Below are 16992 nucleotides of genomic sequence, written 5' to 3' on the forward strand. Positions count from 1 at the left end.
CCTTTACCCCCTTGGAAAATCATATTTTGACCCAAAGAAAGCCCTTGGAGCCCAGATATCTGTGTGATGTGTATGATTAAGCTTATATGTATGCATAGACAGAGGCGTGCAAATATATGTACTTGGACATACATTAACCTATACGGACACACGTATGCACTCAGCACACACACACTTCTCACTGGACACATGCATATGGATGTGATGCCCACAGATATGAGTCTATGTGAGCTTTCACATGTGTGTAAGTGTGTGTATATTGCACAAATGTCTTTTTATGCATGAGGCTTCATGTTTTTGTACTTGTGTGTATGTTTGTGCGTCTACTCATTGTTTCCCACCCTGCATTTCGGGACATCTCCGCTTGTCTAAGAGCAAGGCTGAGAGTAAAGTCACAGGGGCCCAGAAGGGAAAGGAGGAGAGGCGTCTGAGAAACCTGTAGTTCAGACATCGCCAACCCCCATCTGGCAGCAGTATCCCTATTGACTCAGAAGGTCAGATGATCGGCTCCCACCTCAACCCCCACCCCCATGAAAGTTGTGCTGCAGAGAGCGAGGCGAAGTCCCCTTGAGGACAGAGACCGAAGGAAGGCCTTTGTGGGGCGAAGAGGCAATTTGCAGGAATGCCCAAATGGGAAAGCAACTCTAAACAGAACATTCTCTTAATAAACAAGAAATTAAGTCTTAATAACGTAGCGAGAATCCCATTAACCCCTCTTGATCTAAGGTTTGCTGCCGGCAGTTCTCAGTCCAGAGGGAACAGGCTTGTTTCACCTCCTCTTTCACAGGCCCCTTAGAGAGCCTGAGCTGACACTTGGAATATTTATTTCCTCTGCCGCTTGCTTCTAACTTCTAGACTATTCACTTATTTAATCATTTACCTTTCCATCCATCTATCTATTCATGTACCCATTCAATCATCTCTTCACCCATCCATCAACCACCCATCCATTTATCCTTCAGATGATAACTGAACATCTGCTCTCAGTCTGACCTAGGAGAAGCAGATTGAGTCCTTGTTCCCCCAGGCCACCACCCACCACTCCTGAACTCAAAGTCTCATTGTATATGAAGTCATTGTTAAGTCAAATCTATTTAGGCTTCTATGGAGTTTAAAGAATGCAAGATCATGTCCTCTTGGATAACCAATGAAGGCTTCAAGGGGAACTGCAAATATGAGTGTCTTATTCTGAACCCAGCTCAGAGGCATAGGGAACCTGGAGATTAATTTTGATGATGATGAATCTTCTCATTGGAAGATTACAGTCTAGTCATTGAGGTAGATATGTCAATAAATAAACACTGTTGGATTAGGTCATTTCCATATTCATTTGTTCATCCAGAAACACTGCAATAGCTTGTTAAGCACATAATACATACCTATATTGTGCTAAGTAATAGCAATGAAATAATGAAAGACTCTCTCATACTCCTGGATGTCACAGTACTTCTCTTCTAGTAAAGGAATCAGCTGCTGAACAAGCATCACCAGAAAATGTGATAGGTGCTATATCAGAGAAATAAGAGATGGTGGCAGCAGGGGGTTAGTGTTCTTACTCAGTTTAACAGTGGAGGATTCAGGGAAGACTTCTCAGAGAAGGTATTGTCTTAGGTGACCTCTGAGGAATGAGTAGAAGTTAGAAGGAGAAAAGCAGACTTCAAATAATGAAAGAAACAGGGTGAATTTGTGCAGGATAAAGCATACCTAGAGAATAGCAAGGGGGCAGCTGGAGAGACAAGACCAACAGGGTCCCGTATCCTATATTAGCAACAGGGATTTAGGCCCCCTTCTTCCAGCTGCATCCCACTCTGTGCATCCCTGCACCTTCACTGTTCACCTGAGACACTGAAATGATTTCCATCTCTCTTTTCCTAGACATGCTTTGTCCAACAGGAATGAAATGTGTGTCGTGGTGTGAGCCACACATGCCATTTTACATTTGCTCACAATGGCATTTTTCAAAGTGGAAATAAAAAGGGGAGAACCAATTTAAAATATATATTTCACTATAAATATATAAAATATATTTAACAATAGTAACACTTCAACAAGTAATCAATAGAATAAACAACTGGATCTTTCTTTTTTTTAACATTTGGAGATGTTTGCTGTGTAGCTTACACCTACCATGCATCTCAGTTTGGACTGGCCATGCTTCAGTGATCAGCAGTCACACTTGGCTGGTGTCTCCTGTGTTGGACAGCAGGCGCCTAGTCACTTAGTGACTCAAGCATGGGGACAATGTCTTACTCATTTGTCACCCCAGTGCCTGCCAAAGTGCTCAGCACACACACAATGGCCAGTGCCTGCTGAACTAAACTGAATGGACAAACAAGCTCGTGACGGAGAGAGGGAGAGTGACTAGTCTCTCCTGGGGTGAGGGTGGGGTTGGGGCAAGCTCATTGGGAAGGCAGTACCTGAGCAGGTTCTCAGGGGTGTCTACAAGTTGGCCAGGTCAAGGACAGAGGACAGGTAGTAAGGGCAGATGACATGTGAATTGAACCTAGAAAGCTGCATAGGACATCAGCAGTCAGACATTTGGGGCAAACACAGAACAGCATTCCACTCAAGGAGGGGAAAAAAGGCCAAGGAAAGCCTGTGAAGAAGATTGATCAGAATAAATCATGGGGATAGAGGAATGGTCTGGGTAGGACAGGGAAAGAGACAGCACTGCAGAGACAGACGGGAGGGGGCCTGTGGGGGCTCTGGCAATGGAACTGTGCTCTAGACGCTGTCATGAAAAGATCCAAGGCAGAGGAGTTAACCTTTGGGTCAGGACTGTGCCTACTGCTCATGATAGCCACTGCCCTTCTGAAAGTAAATTGTTTTTCTCTTTGATTGAAAAAGCCATCAGCATGCTAAAGAAATTTCAGTTACCTTAGATTTCAGGATTTGTCCTCAAAAAGTACTGATAGTGTTTGGCCTGGCCTGCATGGCTCAGTTGGTTGGAACATTGTCCCATAACCAAAATGCTGCGGGTTTGATTTCCTGTCTGGTCACAGGTACGTGTGACTCCTGGTCTGGACACATGTGATCCCCGTCTGGGTGGTTACAGGAGGCAACCAATTGATGCTTCTCTTTTGCATTGATGTTGTCTCTCTTCTCTTCTTTCTCCCTTCCTCTCTCTAAATGCAGTGAAAAAAATCCTCAGATGAGCATTTAAAAGAATGTATTGATAGTATTTCCTTGAGTATCCTATTGTATTGGGTCAATTAGATGTAAGGATAAATCTCATACAACTGATAGTTTATGGTGATCAAATAATGGTAGTTAGTCCTTCCATTGTGCTATGTGCCAGACAGGAGTCAGTAACCCTGTGACAACTGTATGAGGTAAGTACAATTAACACCCCCAATTTTACACCTGAAGAAACTGAAGCAGGTGAATAACCTGCTCACACAGCTGCTAATTCAAGTCCAGGGCCACCTTTTTACTATTCCAAATGATTTTTGGTTGCTACAATGCACTAGACACTGGTACAGAGACTTTACATATATTAATTAATTTTTTCTTCTTAATAACACTATGGAGTAAGTGCTATTCTTCTCCTAAGCTTGTTAATAAATAAACTGAGGAACAGAGAGTTTAAGAAACATCCCCAAGTTCACTGTTAGCAGAGGGTAAAACCAGATGGGCAATGATCAGATCTATTTGGTGTATCTGGATCTTCCCATCTGAAGTTCTGGTGAAATATCTTGTTGTGTAAAATAAGAGGCACCATAAGGTAGTGCTGTTGTTAATCAATGCATATGCGTGTGTTTCTAAGGAAAACGTCCTGTAGTGATAAGAGTAAGTTCACATCTCTCTCTGTCTTTCCCTTCCTCCCCCTACACTGAACTTTGCTGTCATCGCCCCTCTCCCTTAGATGTAACCTCTTTTCCATCACACTCTCGGAAACACAGTGCCTGGTATATGTAGGCATTTAAGAATAGAAAAGGACAAATTAATTGTTTACTGACTATCTACTAAATGCTAAGCACTGGGTTTTGTACAAGGGATAAAGAAGTAGCTAATATAGACAGTGTCTGAATTCACAGAGCTGGCAGTTTAGAATTTTCTCTATAATAAGCACATGATTTTTCCTTTCTGGATATCTTTCTGTAAACTATGTCTTTATCTATCTATCTATCTATCTATCTATCTATCTATCTATCTATCATATATCTATCTGTCTGTTTAGCCATTCATCCACCTATTCATCCATCCATCTGTCTGTCTAGAAGGGGTAGCAGAAGGAGAAAGAGAGAAAGGAAAGGAGGAAGGAAGGAAAGGAGAAAGATAAGAAGAGGAAAAGGAGGAGCTGGATGATGATGAGTAAACATAGGATGAGCAGAAAGGAAGGGGAAGGAACTGTCCGTGGCACAGGTGGCAAACACAAGGCCTATGGGCCAAATTCAGCCCTCTACCTTGTTTTATCTGGCCCAGCACCTTGTTTCTACCTGGCAGGAGCACTGAGCTCTCACTTAACTGTTTAAGGAGTAGTTACATTTATACAGTCCTAAAATTACATTTGTCCCTTTGAAGACAACCGTGAGACTGGTGTGGCCCCTGTTGAAAATGCGTTTGACATCCCTGGTCTATGGTAAATCCGTCCACTTACAGAAGAGACTGTACCTCAGAAAGAGGACGTGAGTCGTGAGGTGATGCTGGTGAGAACTATGAAGTGGATTAGTAGGGGCTGCCCTTGATGACTAGGAGTTTTTCCATGATCCTTGTCTCAGAGGAGGTTGGCTCTTACAGTCACCTATGGACTATTTCTCTTTCCTTGTGTTCTTGATTTTCAGTGGTAGAAAGAAATTTGGGCAAATTAGTGCGAGGTTGGAGGGTGTTTTACCTTCCACACTCTGGAGCTGTTCCTCTTGCCCCAAAGCTGGACAGGCTGCCTGAGCTTCTTTCCTTTCTATGCAGGGGAGGAGGCCTTGACCATGTACATGGACAAAAGTCGCCTCGACAGGAAGTCAGGGAACGCCACTCAAAGCGTTGAAGCTCTGCACCAGCTTGCATCATCCTACTTTGTTGACCGTGATGGCACCATGAGGAGGCTCCATGAGATCCAGATATCAACTGGAGCAATCAAGGTACAGCTTGAGGGTGGGTTGGGGTGGCAGGTTCCTAAGACAACAGCGCTGCAACCCAGGTATTCTGAGAGTTGATGGGCAGATACAATCCCTGGCTTCAAACCCATGTATCTAACAGTATACCCTGACAACCATTCTGACTGATGTTGTCAAGGGCCCTGTAATTACATGAGCACTGTCATTAGTGTGATCATTGCTACTGATTTACCGGGGCAGCCCGGCTATGGTCACAGCATAATTAGCAACAATCCTCTCCTGAATGCCTAAAGTTCTCCTGTGTGAATGATTTTCAGGCTCTCTTCCTAAGTGAAAAACCAGAGCAACAATGGGTACGTGACTTTCCCAAAGTCACAGAGCTAGCAGGAGTCAGATTACTGAATTACAGAAAAAATTTAAGCACCTGTGTTTTTTTTATCTCCTTCTCCCATGTCATAGATGGAAAACTGTAATTTAAGGGTTAAATACCCTTGCTCAGAATTTCACAGAAAGAGAGAGAGAGAGAGAGAGAGAGAGAACCTTCACAAGGACTGGAACTCTCATCTCTAGACCAGGAATCTGTGACTATCTTCTGTAAAGGGCCATATAATAACTATTTAAAGCTTTGCACATCATATGGCTTCTGTTGCTACAAATCCATTCTGCTGCTATTGCCCAAAAATCAGCCATAGAAGATATGTAAACAACTGGGTGTGGTTGTGTTCCAGTAAAACTTTATTTACAAAAACAGTGGCTCCTGCTTATCTACACCAGCGCTAGCCAGTAGACCTTTCCAAAATGACAGAAACGCCCTATGTGTCTGTGCTGGCCAAGACAATAGTCACTAGTCATTCGGGGTCATGGAGCTCTCGAAATGTGGCTACTAAGCAATTAAATTTGTAAGTTTTTAAATTTTAATTAAGTTTAATTTTAATAGCCACACTAGATAGAGCAGCTGTAAACTTTTAATTAGGTGACTTACAGCACAAGAATGTTAAAAAAATACATTTCATTTTAAATGCAATAAATTCAGGGATCAATTTTATAACAAGTATAAAGGAGGACATTTTTGGTATAATTGATTAGTTCTTCTAAGGGTTTCAATGCAAATTTTTTGCATCTGAATATTTTTACAACCAGATTATATCTGCTTTTTACTTCTCAATCTCCAGACTTTTTTTTTTCCTGAATAAAAGGAAGACCTAGCCTTATATTAAGAGTTTCAAAGATATCTCTAGGGAAAAAGTGTATATGTGTTGGGCGGGAGAGCAGTGAAGGGGGGAGACTCAGGCAGATGAGTCAGAAATTGACCAAAGCAAGAGAATAATGTGGGAGGGAGAGAGTTACTGAGGAGGGAGCTAGGAAGAGGAGAAATAAATCAGATCAACAAACAAAGAGCCACTTCTCTGAGAAGAATCGCCTGTATTGGGGGGATTATGTTGTTAGGGAACTCAGCACAGGGAGACGGATCTTTATGAAGCCATCAGAGTCAGAGTGAAGCAAAGGCCTGGTTTTTATTATCACCAAACGGTTCTCTCCCCACTGGACGGGGGCGGGAATTGAGATATTGAAGCCTGTCACAAGATAATCCTCTTTTGTGCCTCTTGGAAGGGCAGCCTGCCTCCTTCAGAGGCCTTTTGCAGAGAAACTGCCCAGAGGCCACTCCAGAAGCCATTCTTACAGGACCACAGCTTTCCACACTCAGTCCAGGACTTCGGTTTTTCTTGACATTTCTTGATTCTCCCTCCAGCCTCAGCTGACCAGCAGGGGCCTCACTGCCATCCAGGTGTAATGCAACGGATGACCCAGGTGGGGAAGTTTTGCCCATGATTCCCCTTTCCTGGGTCGTCACTCATTAACAGCTATGTTCTAACAACTGTGTTATTATTCTGTTCAAAAGAGAATAAGTCATTTGTTAAGAACTCCAAAGCTAATGGCCCTCCATTTATTTACCATGTCCTAAGTGCTAAACACTTCAAACATACAATCCCTTCTCCCACTGAGGTGGCTGAGTATTACTAACATTTTATAGATGGGGACATTGAGGCTTAGAAAAGGAAGTTACATACCATAGGCCTCTCAGCTGGAGAAAGGCAGAGCTGGCATTTGGAGGTCCCTGTGTGTGTTCCCCAAGCCCTCACTTCCAACGGCACTTGCTGCTGTGTCTTTACAGTTGGGTGCAGATCTCACAACAATTCTGCAGTGCCTGTGTTCAGAAATGGGAAGAGAAGAGAAATGGGAAGAGCAGGATGAAGAAACCTCTTCTCATACTAGACTAGTCCTGATTCAAAATTATCTTTTTGAATAGCCATCTGCCTATTATCCACTTATTCTAAGACGATGTTTTGGAAACTGTAGGATCTGGATGTTTTGTTGTATGGTGGTGTTGATTGTGCTCCTTGCTGAAATTTTTTTTTAAATGAGGATAATTTTATTGTTCTTGCCTGATAATAGTGCCTATGGACGTAATACAATTTAAGAGACTTTTGGCAGTAAGATGCTCATTTTTGAGTGTAAGCCATGTGTTAGGCACCCGCGCCCATCATGTCTAGTCTCACGTCCTCTTTGGAAAGGATTTACTAGCTTCAAGTTACAGAAGTTAAGTGACTTCCTTAGGTCACAGAGCAAATAAATGCATCAGCCAGGATTTAACACCGATTCTCTCTTGATTCTAAAGCCCATGTTTTTGAAATGTATTCTCCTGTTAACTTATTAGTTCATATAATATGTAAAGCAGCTTTGTGAAAGGGTACTGTGAATAGAAGCTGGGCACTGTGGCTCCAGACTATTTGCTTAATCAGTGTGCTAGCTTGTCATCTGCTTGGAGACAGCCAGGCCTGGTCCTTGGCCTGGGGCAGATGGCTTTCTCTGATGGCTTTGCTCTGCTGGGGGCCAACCCTTTGCAGGATTTGTCCCATACCTGGGAGTGTTTCTCTCACATCCGTCACCCTTAATGTCCCCTCCAGGTCACAGAGACACGCACTGGGCCTCTGGGCTGTAACAGCTACGACAATCTGGACTCTGTGAGTTCTGTCCTTCTGCAAAGCACCGAGAGCAAACTTCATCTTCAAGGTAAGTGCTGGTGGTGATGGGGTGGGGTGGGGCAGAGGGTGGAGGGGGAGGTAGTCTAGGGGGAGGCATGATGTGCAGGGAGAAAGAAGAGGTAGAGGAAACTCAGGGAAACCAATGAAAACTAAGACAGTCATGATACAATTATAAATTTTTAATATGGACAGGGCATTAAATTCATGGTTATTAATTAGTTTTCAGATATCAAGAATGGAAATGTGAGCTCTACCTGATTATTTTAATAAAAATATCTAAAAGGTGTTATTTATAGGTTCTCCAGATCTAATATATATTATAGTTTTATATTATGTCATTTGAACTTCCTACATTATGGTGTTTGATTTTCAATGTATTTTGGCAGCTGTTACTTGAATTCTAAGAGCGATAGGGCAACTTATGAAATTTTTAGTTCTATGTAATCTTCTTTTCCCTTATGCGTTAATAATTTGTGGTTTTCTGTATATCCACACACACACACACACACACACACACACACACACACAGGTGTTTGTGCACGCGTGTGCCCTTGTGGCCAAGTTGACAAATGAGAACACTCATTGCTGTGTGGAGCGTAGAGAGACATGCTCTTACTCATTGCTAGTGAGAATGGAACAACTAGAAGGATGAATCTGTGGCTCTGTGGAAATATCTGTGTTTGTTTAGTGTCTGTTATATATCAGGTCCACGCTAGTCGCTCCATGTGTACTCATGATTTAGAATAATACACCATTTCAAATAGCAATTTTACCCTTATTAATTCATCATAAAGTGGAGGGAAGATTGTGGGGAAAAATTAACAAAGTTCTAAGTACAGATAGTGTTGTTTTTTAAAAGCATAATTTATATCTGAAAAACACAGTAAAAATCTCAGTTTTCCACATGAGAAAGCTAAGTGAATTAATGTAGTATCCATACAACATAACATTAAGTAGATACTAAAATGTTGTTTATAAAGAATTTCCAAGTATACATGACAATGATTTGATATAATGTTAATTTAAAAATGAATAGTTTCCGATGGAATGTATGGCATGACTGTATAAATGAATAAAAGAAAATAATATTGCAAGAAAATGAGCTGAGATGTTAAAAGAGGTTACCTCTGGTGATTAGGTTATAGATGATTGGGGCTTGTGGTGCCTTTTCTAACTTTTCTGCTCATGTATTAACTTTATAGTCAAAAAAAGAAATTGCATGCTTTAACTTTGAGCAGACTAAAAATGTGACCTTCTAGAAAGGTATATGATAAAGGTGATTGTGAATGTCAGTGGGAGGAAAGTTGGGTTGAGATTGGCAGGTAGAGCTAAGCAGAACTTAATGTGACTTTTATATTCTGGTTCCTTGGCAACTGTTTGATTCATACTCCTGTTATAGAAGATGGTTGGAAAATGGTTCGGGAGAGCTTGGAAGTGTCACTGGGGAACAATGAATGAAAGTCCTCTGGGAAATTCAGGCCAAGAAAGTGGTTTAATGTTAAAACAAAACATACCCTCAGATACAGGACGAATAACCCTACCTCTTTAGTAGAGAAAAGAGTAGACAGATGAGCTCGGTAATGCCTAGTAGGAAAGTCAGAACTGCCTTGGGTGTGCCAGCGACACTAGTTTGTTCCTATGATACCCACGGTGACCTTAAGGTGCCAGCAGGCTTTGAATCCAGGAAGTTTGGCTCAGTCTGCCTTGATCACCCTGCTGTGCTGTTAGAGAAGGAGAGACCTGTAACTTATAATTGGAATATATTTAGAACAGATTCACAGGGTGTTACTAGGAAGTTATTAAGATCATGGGGACACTTAGAGAGGCTGATGTACCATGAAACTAATGAAGCTTGAGGTCTAGGGTTCCTCACCTTTTGAGTCCTCAGACTTTCTCATTCTAAATATGCACTTTCATATCTAATCTTAAATTGCTGTTTTCATGAAGCAACTAAAGTATAAGTCTCAGTCCCCCAAAACTCAGGTCTACCATTGGTTACATTATAGAAATATATTTTTCAGAAAAAAGGAGGTGAGAACTTTGTCTTATGCTAGATCAGTCAGAACACACCTGGAGGGTTGGATTCAGGTCTGTGCATCCAACAGACCACCCAAACTACCATCAAGAAACTACAGTGTGCCTGAAGGAGCCTGTCTTATGATAAATAGCTGAGGAGGGTTGACTTGGAGCAAGAGGACTTGACTGCAGATACCTAAAGGACTGTCTTGCAGAAAAAGATAGTCAAATTCATTAATATGGATTACCTGATCTACTTAGAGGAAAGTACAAGGACCCCAGCTTTTAACTGAGATAAAATACATCTCAGTTTAAACTCAGTATAAAATAGATTTTCTAATGCACATTCATGCCAAACCTAGAATGGCCAACTGAAATATATAGTGACTCTCTAAGTTATAAATAGATGACATTTGGTTAGAATGTTATAAAGATTATTTAATCATCATTCCATTGGGTGGAGTGATCGAAGTTAGTGGTTTTTAAGACCTCAATACCAGCATTTCTAGTGTTTTATGAAGATTTTTCTTGAGGACTGGTTATGTGCCAAACCCAGTGTTATACCGTGGGCATATGAACACAAATCAGTTTGTTTCAACTCACTATATATAGGGTGGGGCAAGAATCAGTTTACAGTTGTGAGTACATGAAACACAATTTATTCTTGTGTTATTATTTATTAATTATTGTAATATTTCCCATATGAACAACTGTGAACCTACTTTTGCCTGCCCTGTACATATTTTTTAAGGAACCATATTAGCATCGAGTTTGGCATAAGGATACAGGAGTAGACAAGACTCGGTTTCTACCCCAAGGACACACACAGTCTAACAGAGAAGATGGACTTAAATAATAATAGGCATAGTACATTGCAATGGAGAAAAATATGAGGGTTTTATAATACCAGTGAGCATGGGGAGTTAATTTACTAGGGAGTCAGGAAAGCTTTCTTGCTAAAAATGATGCGTAGGATGAGACCCAAAGGATGAAGACCAGGGCAGTGTCATGGATGTGGAGGCAGACAGAAGAGTCTTTATGAAGGGGCATTTGAAGAACTGAAAAAGTCTTTAAGAGGTTAGAGCTGAGACATCAGTGGTGAGAAAGACAAAGTAATCCTTCACATCCTGGGAGGCCTCTGCAGCACGTTAATGAGTTGAACATTAATTTGACAATAATGGGCACCGTGGAAGGGTTTTTGAAAAGGAAGTAGCCTGAAGAGATTGATCTTTTGGAAGACCATGCTAGCTTTTGCGTGTGGCCAATTAATTAGAGAAGGATAGGTTACAGACTGGCGACCAGTTAGAGGCTATTGCAGTACTTAAGATGAGATGTCACAAATTTAGACATGGAGGTAGCAGTAGGGGTGAGAAAAATAGGCCAATTTTAGAGTTATTGTACTTAGAAGGCATCATGACCAGGATTTAGTAAAAAGATCATGAAGAATTTAGATAATTGAGTGAATCGAGTGTGGGAATGAGATAGAGAGGATGGACAGGAAGACACATATGATTCAAGGTAATATATAATAGAGATAATGAAAGTAATGCATACTATTATGGAGGTCCAGAGAGGGAGTAATTTATTCTGTCTGCCTAGGTAGAGGAATCATGGGGGAAAATGATATCTGAGGGAGAATAATCTTCTGGTGCTGGAAGGTAACAGAAGAAAGCTTCTTAAATATAAGACAGAAGAGTATCTTTGCAGTATTCTGATGTTTATTCAGCAGAATACAAAATGCACTAAGTGTAAGAGAAAGATTGATAAATTGAACTACATTGAAATTAAAAATTTCTGTTCCTCAGAAGCTGCTATTCATAGGATGAAAATGCAAGCTACCGAGTAGAAGGAAATATCTGTGATATATGTATCTGACAGAGAACTCTGCAAAACATATAAATAACCACTAGAACCAATAAGAAAAAGACAGACAATTCAGTAAGACAAGAGAATGGGTAAAAGATATGAACAGGCACTTCACACACAAGAATATCAACATAGCAAATAAACATTTGAAAAGGTAATGAACTTTTCTAGTCCTCAGAAAATGTAAATTAAAACCACAGTTCAATATCATAACACCTCAATCAGTCTGGCTCAAATGAAAAACACTGACAATATCAAGGAGTGACAATGTGTAGCCATGGGAACTTAACACCCATTGCAAGGGATAGGGGGAATAAGTGAGCACAACTGTTCTGGAAAACTCTTTTGCAATATTTACTAAAAACTCAGTATGCCCTCATCATCCAACCTAGCAACTACAGCTCTCCTAGGAATATACCCAGCAGAAATGTTACCTATGTTCACCAAAAAACATGGATGTTCATAGCAACTTTATTCAAAATTTTCAAATGGAAGTAGGCCCAAATGCCCATCAACAAGAAAATAGATAAATAGTCATACATTCACATAATGGGCTACAACACAAAAATGAGAACAGAATAGATACCCTTTCATGAAACAATATGGGAGAATCTCATGGAGAGAACATCGAGTAAAAAAGCCAGACACAGATGAATGCCCACAGAATGATTCCATTCACATACGGCTCAAAACTAGTAAAAAACAATGACATCGTTTTAGAATCCGTGGAGTTGGGGAGGACCAGCGATGTTTCTGGAAGCGCTGGTGATGTTCTGCTCAATGTGGGTGGCAGCACATGGGTATGTTTACTTTGTGGACACACAAAGAGCTGCACACACGTGATGTGTATGCATATGTTCCTGTGTATGTAATGTGCAGCTAGTAAACAGTGTATTTAATAGTGTCCTCCATCTTGACATCTCCTGGAAACAAAAACATGAATGCAGCAGGGACATCAAAAAGCAGCAGGTGGTCCAGCCCCACAGTCTGCGTGCACTGAGGGTAGGTGATAGATACTGTTTATTCAGCTCTTCCTTATGAGACAGGGACTGTGCCAATTTGTTGTTATTATATTCATTTTAACTTAGACTTGTTTGTGTTATATAGTTGTATTTATTACATTTTTAATCCTCACAGCATCACTATGAAAATGGCATACATAACACCCCCATTTTGTAGGTGAGGAAGTGTGGCAGAGGGGGTGACTTAAGAGCTTCTTCTCTAAATAGCATTGCTCTCTGTTCCTTGAACAAGGCTGGGGGGGGAGGGTCTGCAGAGGTCCACTTTGGCAGATAGAGATGATAATGAATGACACTGTAATGCCATTTACCTTGTGGTATTTCATTAAAGATCCACAAAACAGGGCAAAGGTAAAGAGAAATAAATAGAAAAGAAATGAAAGAAGGTTAGAGGAGACTAAAAATGAGGGAAAAACTGGATCATAGAAATGATCAGAGGCTATTAGTAGCCAAAGAAGCAACAGCTTCTAGTAGTTATCTAGTAGTAATAATGCTAATTGCATAATGATAGCTTCTTATTTTTATATTTTTCTCTCCAAGAAGCCCACTGAGCATTTTACTGACATTGTCATGTAATTTAATCAAGTATCCATCTGGTGAGGTTTACAGAGAGCAGAGCTCTGCCTCAGTAGCCCACTGATGTGGAAAGGGTGGAAAGGGATGCAGAAAGAATGTTTTGCTGAAACCTAGGGATGATCCAGAAATGTTTTCATTCATACATTCACATATATATTTAGCAATATTTGTTGAACATAAACTCTATATCAGATATGGATTTAAGAGCTGGCTATATAGCAATGAAGGAGCCAAGTTTTGGAGCTTATATGTAGAATGTGGGGGGAGCAGACATAAACAAGTAAACCAAGAAATATATTTTCTTTACAGTCAGAGACAGTGAGGGAACAGGTCATGCAGGAATTTGTAGACCATGGAAAATACCTTAGATGTTGCTGAGGTTTAAATGAGAAGCCACTGCAAAGGCAGACAGTGGAGTAACTTGACCTGACTTGTATTTTAACTGAATCACAATGCCTGTTGACTAGACTATTGAGGGAAAGAACACATACAAGGAACCTAGTTAGGCAGCTTTCGTGTATATCAAGATGAGGAAAAATGGTGGCCTGGACCATGAGAGTGGCAGTGGGAGTTGTGAGAAGTGATTGCATTATGGATATATTTTTAAATAGTGCGGACACCATTATTCAGAACTGCACTGAGAAACTTGTGAGTGCAAGAGAAAAGATGGTGATCCCCAAATTTTGCCTGAGTCCATTTAATGATAAGATTGACTTGTTGATATGGTGAAGACTGTGGGAGGGATAAGTTTTGATGGGACATGAGGAATAGGGTTTTTACCTAAGTTTGAGAAGTCTGTTATATATACAAGTGTATATGTTGAATGTGCTTTTGTAAAGTCAGAGGAGAGAAGCCAAGATATAAATTAGCATAGAGATGATATTTAATGATGTGAGATTAGATAGATTACCTTGGAGAAAGTGTAGTTAGAGAAGAGAAGGAATCCAGTTATTGAGCCATGGAGAGTTTAATATTGAAGGGTTGGGATAATGGGATGATAATGAGGAACAAGAAAAGAAAGCTAAGAAGTGGCCAAGGAGGTGGGAAGAGATCCAAGAGGTTATAGTATCTTGGAAGCCAAGTAAAAAGTGTTTTTCCAAACCCAGATCCTGGTCAACTGTTAGAATGCTGCTGATAGGAGGATCAAGATAAGGACTGAGAACTAAGCACTGGATTTAGCAACATGAGGTTTTTGGTGATGTTGACAAAAATGTTTCCATGGAGTTATAGAAATCAAAGCCTAAGTGGAATGTGGTCTAGAGGAAATTAAAACAGAGGACGTGAAGGCAGATGATACAGCCAACCACAGAGCAGTGTTGCAGTGAAAGGCACAGTAGCAGAAGGTGATGTGGAGTAGGACAGCTTTTCTTCTTTTTAAATATGGAAGCAACTAAACTTGTATGCTGATGGAAATTATTATTTAGAGAGGGAAAAGTTGATTCTACAAAAAGAGGGATGGCTTTAAGCTCCAAGTTCAGCAGACAAGAGCAAATAGGGTCTTGTGTACTAATGTAATTATTTGCCTTAAATAAGAGAGCCTGCTAGTTTATCTACAGTGAAGGGAAGATGAAAGGACATAAGGGTTCAGAGGTGGCTACAGGTCATAGATGTGGTAATGAGGGCATTTTCTTGAACTTTTCTTCTGATTACTTTTCATAAATTTAAGTTGCATCTCTGAAATTAGAATGTTTCTTATATCTAGTGGTATGTCATAGTTTAATTAGCAGGCTGTTTTTATCCTAGTGTGCATAAAACAATTATACATCTCACAGTGAATGACATCTTGGTTTCAATGGCATATGATATTTTTCTCAATGAAAATAAAAGGAGTGGGGTCACTAGCCAGTTCTCAGCATCTCAAAGAGAAAGTTGAACAGAAAGAAAGTAAAGGTCTTTAAAAGACAGGAGGTTAGGCAGTGAGGGGATATGGGATGAAAGGCTGGAAACATGAGGAGGCAACATCTACTTCCTGCACCTCCAGACAGGGCCACCTGAGGCTGGTGTGTTTTAAGAGCCTCCTTCTAATTATTCATGTCCAAATGGTCTGTTTCACCTATTTCCCTTGTTGATCTCAAATTATTTTTCTTCTTCCTCCTTTTCCTTCCTCCTTCTTTCCTCCTCCTTCATTGTAATCCTTCTCATTTTTCTTTGCCTCTGTCTCTGCTTGAAATCTCAGCTCCTTTGTAACTAGGCTCTATCTCCTATCACTCATGCATCCAGAATCCTTTCATGCCCTAAGTGATCTTGGTTCTCTCTTTTATCAAGTTCAGTTCATCCTCCAGTGCCCTGCGCTAACGTCCACCCCCCATCAGGGATCCTTCCTTCTGCACACACTCCTTGGTTCAGCTTGTCCCCCATCATTCTTCCCTTCCATGGACCACACAATCTTTTCCAAGCCAGTCTCCTTGATTCTCACCCTTCCTACTCTCCATCCCCATCACAAACGCAAATGTGGTCTTCTTAAAATCAAATCCAATACTGTCACATTCCTGCTTAAAACCCTTCACTTTCTCTGTAAGAGATTTTGGTATAGAGTGTAGACTTCTTAACTTGGCACCAGGCAACATAATCAAACCCTTGCCTAACTTCTTGTCTTTGTCTTAATCTGCATTCCAACATATACTCATATCTTTACTTTAGATCTATGGAATTTCTTCCATTTTACTATACGCATCTTTTTAAATTATTGTTTTGTATTACTTTGTACCTTTGCACATCATCTGTTAAATTTCTGGACTTCCACTTTTTCCAAGAAAGCTTCTGTTACCTTCTCTGCCCAGGTTATTAGGCACCCGCCCACCTTCTTCTCTAGAACTTGTCTCTCTCTTTCTCCCTCTCTATCTCTATCACTCTATCTCTCTATCAGACACAGGCACACACACATGATCATTCTATATTACCAGCATGACTCTCTCAATGAAGTGTGAATTCCTCGATGGTAGGGACCCTCTCTATCTCTAGAAAAACATGTAGAACCTGTTACATAAACAGTGCTCAGAGTATTATTTGTTAAATTTGTTTATGAATGAATGAATGAATAATTATATGAATAAATTGCCCAGAACATAGTGAGCTCTGCTTTCTTGGAACTTTTACACTTCTCATTCCACATTGCTCTGGATCCAGTTCAGCCTAACAACCACTTCTTGAGGACCTACTGTGTGCTAGGCACTATGCTACCTTGCAGGGATAGCAATCTTTAAAGTACATGTGCCTCTTCTATAAAATTGGCTGTTATATCTTCCAGGCAGGGGCCATGTCCCTTAATCCTCCAAATACCACCTCTTCTGAAAAACCTCTTTTAAGACCTCTTTTATTGCATAATTTTTTTTACTTATCTTGCAACACATTCATTTGTGTTTTGGTTTTATTTCTTCTCTTTAAGAGAGGGTTGCGCCTTGCCAACTTTCTATTTCA

The 16992-nt window shown here is 40.5% G+C and overlaps 1 protein-coding gene across 6 annotated transcripts in view; it reads left to right on the plus strand.

The window, feature by feature from the left end:
- Nucleotides 1-16992, plus strand: part of BRINP1 (BMP/retinoic acid inducible neural specific 1) — a 491421-nt gene that overhangs the window by 429206 nt on the left and 45223 nt on the right. For all 6 annotated transcript variants that reach the window (XM_053656104.1, XM_053656101.1, XM_053656105.1 and 3 more), the window contains 2 exons: nt 4909-5078; nt 8021-8126. In XM_053656104.1, the coding sequence (XP_053512079.1) occupies nt 4909-5078; nt 8021-8126 (276 nt within the window). The remainder of the gene's footprint in view (nt 1-4908; nt 5079-8020; nt 8127-16992) is intronic.

Source organism: Artibeus jamaicensis, unplaced genomic scaffold (genome assembly GCF_021234435.1).
Source record: "Artibeus jamaicensis isolate MK-2021 breed Jamaican fruit bat unplaced genomic scaffold, CSHL_Jam_final scaffold_1964, whole genome shotgun sequence".
In the NCBI taxonomy this organism is placed as follows: domain Eukaryota; kingdom Metazoa; phylum Chordata; class Mammalia; order Chiroptera; family Phyllostomidae; genus Artibeus; species Artibeus jamaicensis.